Below are 6000 nucleotides of genomic sequence, written 5' to 3' on the forward strand. Positions count from 1 at the left end.
CCCTTTAGTCACGAATTATGGTATTCTGCAGGGAAATTTTTAGAACTTGCAGGTATTGGTGCTTCAGGTGTCCAGAATCTGAAGAAAAAAAATTCTCCTCTAGGAACATTACTACACTAATTCCTTATAGGGAAACATTGTGACTCAATACTTTTTTTTTTTGAAGTGTGCTATGCCAGTTTACAGAAAGGAGGGCAATTATCTATTCACGGTTGTGCGAGTGGTGTCCCAACAGTTCACAGGTTGTGATAGAATATCACACCTGTGATATTCTAAGAAAGATATTCTAAGAAACAGTCCTTCTCAGCTGCAATGTACAGGAAAAAGTCGCATTTCTGGCAGTGGCCCTGGTATTCGCCACACACTACTTGTACACATCTTCTACAGTGACTGGACTTGCTAGAGCCAGTGGTTCTTCGCATCCTACCTCACACAATCACATTATGTTTACAGCAAGGACGGTGACTCAAAATGAGCTATTCAGGAATGACATTAAAAGAAACAATGCTAAATTGCAGTGCCAACAAAATTCCCAAATACTACAATAAAGAGTCTGTACTGCTTCTGCGGGTCAGCTTCACCCGAACAAAATTCTATTGATCTGGCATTAAACTAGGAGTCTTCTTATATCCGAACAACCATTGAAGGATGTGACATAATTGCCAGACCAACGTTATTGGTTTGATGGTCCGAAAACATGAGCGTTTACTATCTTCATGATCACAGTGCATACAGTGATTTGTACATTTAAATATTGCCACCACTCAAAATTAAAAAGAATGCTAAAAAATGCTGTTTAATTCTTCGACGGTAAACTAGATAGCGCACATGCAAAAACTGTCGCTAGTTCAAAATTTTTGTGTGGTAGCTATGGGTCGCCAGCGTAGCAAAAAAAGTCGCGCTGTCTACGAATGGAGACACGGATGAAAACAGGGTCAAAACTATTCAGTAACAGAACCATGAGTATTGAGCAACTTCTTTAATAAAGGTAGCTCTTTCTTTACATAAAACAGGGTGTTCTTACTGTTCTGAATGATTGAGGCTACTGCAAAAGACAAATTTGAACAGCGACAGACTGAAGCTTTCGTAAAACATGGAGTCGTTCGTCTCCAAACATCTTTTTCTCCAGTAGTGTTTTGCTGCGTCGTATCTGATGGCGGTTACTGCATTTATATATGTCTCGAATATTAACCGTACCAGTGTGCAGTCACTCCTTCGCTTTTTGATGAAAATCTCAACAAAGTCACGTCTTCATATGGAGACACCGTGACTGAAAGGGGTATACTAGCATTTAAGATAAGAAATTGAGTTGATTTGGTTGACAATTCAAGGCTTCTATAATGTCAACCTCTTTGCACAGTCATGCCAGAGCTCCCTTCAAAGTAAGGGAAAACGAAGCTTTCAGAGGACCATAGTTTCAATAGAGGTGTACTATGCGGTCTCTGAAACTGCAGAATACAACTAAGATTTCAAAGTGCTTTTCATTGGCGGTGAAGTGCAGCACGAGACAGTAAACTGCTGGCATGTCTTAAAAATTATTTTCAGTAGCACATTGCGATGGTGGAATGGGCAAATGTGGCTGTAGAGGTGCACAAGTACAGTTTCAGATTGCATGCAGGTGCAAGTGGATCCCTACCTGGAGGATTCCATGTGCTCTTCGTGCAACAAGCAGCCAGGCCCAGTCTTTTGCCGCGACATGGTCTGCTTCCGTTACTTCTGCCGCACCTGCTGGAATTGGCACCACAATGTTGATGGAATGCGCAACCACAAGCCCCTAATGCGCAACAAAGCCAACACACGCTGAGCGACATCCCTCCACCGGCCAACTTTATACCCCAGCAGCCCTTTTCTTTAGGAAGCAGCCTCCTTGCTTGAGCATTTCTCCTTATTCAGCGTGATCCCGCCCTCGTGTTTGTTTTAACCCCCCTGTTGTTGTTTGTGTACATATTTTCTGCCGCTGTTACTCTTCTTTTGCGCTCTGTTTTAACCCTCTTGCTGTTACCTTTTTGTTGCCATCCCGCCTTTTTCCTCTCTCCACCAAAGATAATTGGAGAGAGATAGGGGAACTTTTATTTCTCATGTTTTCTACACCGTGTGCACTGGTTGTTATGCGTGGTTGTTATTGTTTTTCCTTCCCTTTGTTAAATAACTAAAAAAGTGCTATACCTATTGTTTTGTGCAAGAAAAAGGGATAAGTGTCCCATATGTTCATCCTCTCTGCTGCTGCTGCTGTGCCGTTTTTCCTTGGTGTCTGTGGATGGTTTCCCTTTCTTTATTGCCCGTTACTAGTACGGAGTACTAACATAGAAAAAAAAAATTAATTTGCCTCGGGAGAGGTTGAGATGCACTGGCAGGGTGGATGTTCATTGTTGATCGTGTGCCTTTTTCAATTGCTAGTCCTTTATTTTTATGCTCTTGTGGAGGTTGTTTACCTACTCCAGCACGTCTTGTGTACATGTTTCTTTTTTTCTGCTCGAACAAGTGTTTTTATTTTACAGGGGCAATCTATTCTCAAAGCCCTGTAGTCCACAAAGTGCTGCGATACCAGCGTGATTTTTTTTTCTTACTAGAGTTCTTCGGGGGTATATTTATTAGTTTTACCTGTACAGATGGCATACATGGGCAAGGATTTAAAATCCAGTGCTGCCTTTTGTAGTTTTCTTAAGACCATTTTAATACCACCCCCTGGCTCTGCTCTTAAAACCTTTCTACATACGTGCCCTTTTTTGTACGACATCCTCCACCGTTAGCACATTCTACTAGTCAAGCCTTTTTTTTCTATTTTTAAACATTTGAAACTGTTCCTTCTTTATGTAAGAAACAAATACAGACATCATGTGTCATTGTAGTCTACTGCATTTCTACGCTGTTATGAACAGTTCCTGTGAATGCCTTAAATATTTCCAGGTGCAAAGTTTTAATGGCTCAGCTGTTGTTGGGCAAATAGGGTGCTTGAAGGTTGAGGTATTTTTTTCTATTTAGTGAGAAACACCGGTAGCTCTGTATGGATTTGACTACGGAATGGATCACGGACCAAATTTCTTAAATGCAATAGGAGATCTTGAAGCCACCTCCTTCTGCATGGAAGTTTTGGATCTGCAAATTTTTGAAGTTTTTCGTGCATTGGGAACATCGAGACCAATGTTTTATTTTTTTTCTGTAATCCTAAGAAAAATAAATTCCTGCATATGAATTTTGTCTCTGCTCAGTGCATTGCTAGTGAATTTCTGAAGTGCTTCAAGTAAGGAAGGTGCTGTTAGTAGCACTACTGCACGCAGCCAAAGTGTACTGCGTAAAGGGTGCAATTAAAGTTTTGAGATGTGCTGGACTTCCACTAATTCAAACTTGCTGGGACACTCAAAAACTGGTTCAAGTTGTCTAATGTCCATTAAGACTGAAATTTGTCGTGTTACAAACTTCTAGATGGTGGTGAACACCTGTGCTCAGTGATGGGAGGTAGTGGAATTGACATGTGGTTGTGGTGCAGATGCAGCATGTTTGTGCCTCTCACCTGGATGATGTGTGCAACTACTTGTTTCATGCTGCACAAACTTGCAGCCCATATTTTGGCCATGTTTGCTACCTTTGAAGCACTGAGTTGCAAATATTAGGTTGCCGGAGGCTATTGCCTTGTAGCTGTCCTCCTAGTAAAAGAGTTTTCAAACATCCTCTGATGAATCTCGCTGTTGGCAAACGCTACCTTGGTGAGCATTGAAAGGTGCTGAGCATGCTGGCTGCACTGCCTTGCCAGTACGCTCTGCAAAATTTGGACCCTTTGGTGCTTATTTTGTATAGCAAGAAGTGCTCCGTTTGGTGCACTTTTCAATGCTGCGTGCCTCGTACTTTCAGGTCATGAACACCATTCTGGGAGAGTTGCTGCGTGTTACCCACTCCTCTGGAACAGGTGGCAACTCTCTCAAAATGGCTGCTTTCTGCAGCTGCTGGAAGGCAGTGACAAGTTTATGCTATAGCCACCTTCATAGCAGCTTGCATCTGCATAAACAAAGCCAACTTTGAATTTTGTCTCTTAAAAACCAGGCAAGTAACAGTGGCAACTGTTGCATCGAACGATGTAGACCACAAATTGTGATCTGTGAAATTTGAGCAAGAACAGTGCAACGGTAAGTGAAAAATCTTTCAGTGTAATATGCATGTCCCTGTAATCAGCAGCCCTTGCTTTCTGACCTGAATGCATGCCACAGGTTGCATTTTTTTTTTTTGCTATTCCATGGGAGTCGGAACACTGTCGGAGCACATACGCAGTTTTAAAACGGGAAATGGTCGCGTGTACTGTCGTTGGTTTCTTCCTTGTCTGGCAAGGATACGACTGATGGAAACAAGCAGCAGGAGGAAGCGAGGAAGATGGCAAGAATTTCGTTCATACGTCCCTTCTGGCCGACCTGTTCGTGGCCCACGAAGTGAGTGCGAGTCATAGTTGAGCGCCATTACTATAATCAATTTCGTTATTTACTCAAGTGAGGCGGACGAAGTGTCAAGACTCGCATGACTATTTTCATGACCATTTTAAATCGGCTTATTCTTCCCCGGCTCCCAGAGTCTCGATTGATTAATCGTACTTATTTTCAAGTCCGCCTGTATTTTGTAATGGTCAGCTTATTTTTTCACTATTTTCGCGCGTTTCGCGCAGAGTTGCCGATCCCAGCGGTAGGATATGAGGTATGCCATAGGTCAAAAGAGGCGCCCAAGCGACATCCGAGGAACCAATGATGAAAGGCGAAGAGAATTTCAGACTAAATGAATCGTTGTAAAATCAATCCCCTGGCTCAACAATTGTTACCCACGTTAATGGTTCTCAACTAAGAGTGCATACACGCTTCTTACGAGACAAGTAAACGTTCTCGCTGCTCTAGCATTAGCGATCACCTTCGATGCGGCTAGGCTTGCAAGGTCATCCGATCAATGCGCGTGCTGCAAGTCTGATAAGGAGGAGGTGTGATGTAAAATAACATCAGCCTGCGAAAAGGGCGAGTGGGTCGGCACATCGCCGACAGCATCAGTGCGCAGGCACGAGCGTTTCGTAGCGCTACACCCACATAGGTATTGCGTCACAGGTCATTCCGTGATTCGACGAGTTCGGCGCACGAAATTCAAAGACTACTTGTTTTATGCTGTTCTTTTCTTTCCGTCACTAGCGGACTATATAATCCCGTGTATCCGCCGTGTTCTACAGTTCCTATCGGAAATACTTCGAACAAAACAGCACTCATATTTATGCATATGAAAGAAATGGTGCATGCCGGACATGACAGTTCGCGTTCGCAAAGCGCGCAAAAATCATACGGCACTTCGTCCATCGATGAGGCCACGTGAACAGGGCGCACGCTCGCTGCGTGCTGTACAAGCATGTCTGCAACAACCAACACTTAACTTACCTTCCCGGTGGGAATTCTGAGCGAAACAACCGCAAACTCATCGTAAACAAACGCACATGCGAACAAAACAAAAACACAGCGAGGTTATATTGATATTGATGCTGATTGGGCTGTCCCCATGCTGTCCCCTTTAGATTGGGGTGCCAAACATGGCGAGCGTGGTGTAGCCAAAATAAATGCCCGTGATAAATGCACACACGAGCGAAAAAAAAAATGAAAAAGTACCAAAGAAGAAATAACAACGGGCGGCAAAGGAGTTCGGTTTTCTCCGAAGCACATGGACGTATGAAGGAAACGCCGGTGTCTGTCGTGGACTTCCTGAAGGGTCGTGGAAAAGAAACGAATGAATGGACATCATTATTAGATGGCTGGCTGGCACTTCGGCTGTTCTTTATTCTATGCTTTGGCCTATGTTGGGTGGCTTTGGGAATGGAATAGTGGGGGTAAGAGGATGACGGTCAGACAGCCCTCTGCGTCGGCTTCACAGTCTGAACATCAAACCAGACTCGTCAACGAAGGCCAGAAGCGAGTTGTGATAAATTCGTAGTGCCAAGTGGATTCGAACACCAGCTAGCACCAGACGGAGGAATTTGTACCTCTCCGACAC

The 6000-nt window shown here is 43.6% G+C and overlaps 2 protein-coding genes across 5 annotated transcripts in view; one reads left to right on the forward strand and one right to left on the reverse strand.

The window, feature by feature from the left end:
* The window catches only part of LOC142582536 (F-box/LRR-repeat protein 7-like), a 94566-nt gene extending 92845 nt beyond the window's left edge, over nt 1–1721 (reverse strand). Inside the window, exon 1 of the mRNA XM_075692367.1 lies at nt 1637–1721. The gene's annotated coding sequence lies outside the window, so the exon portion shown is untranslated. The remainder of the gene's footprint in view (nt 1–1636) is intronic.
* The window catches only part of LOC142582534 (cytoplasmic polyadenylation element-binding protein 1-like), a 38807-nt gene extending 35614 nt beyond the window's left edge, over nt 1–3193 (forward strand). For all 4 annotated transcript variants that reach the window (XM_075692362.1, XM_075692363.1, XM_075692361.1 and 1 more), the window contains exon 9: nt 1619–3193. In XM_075692362.1, the coding sequence (XP_075548477.1) occupies nt 1619–1804 (186 nt within the window). In that variant the 3' untranslated portion in view covers nt 1805–3193. The remainder of the gene's footprint in view (nt 1–1618) is intronic.
* Nucleotides 3194–6000: the final 2807 nt, after the last annotated feature.

Source organism: Dermacentor variabilis, chromosome 5, assembly GCF_050947875.1.
Source record: "Dermacentor variabilis isolate Ectoservices chromosome 5, ASM5094787v1, whole genome shotgun sequence".
Classification (NCBI taxonomy): Eukaryota; Metazoa; Arthropoda; class Arachnida; order Ixodida; family Ixodidae; genus Dermacentor; species Dermacentor variabilis.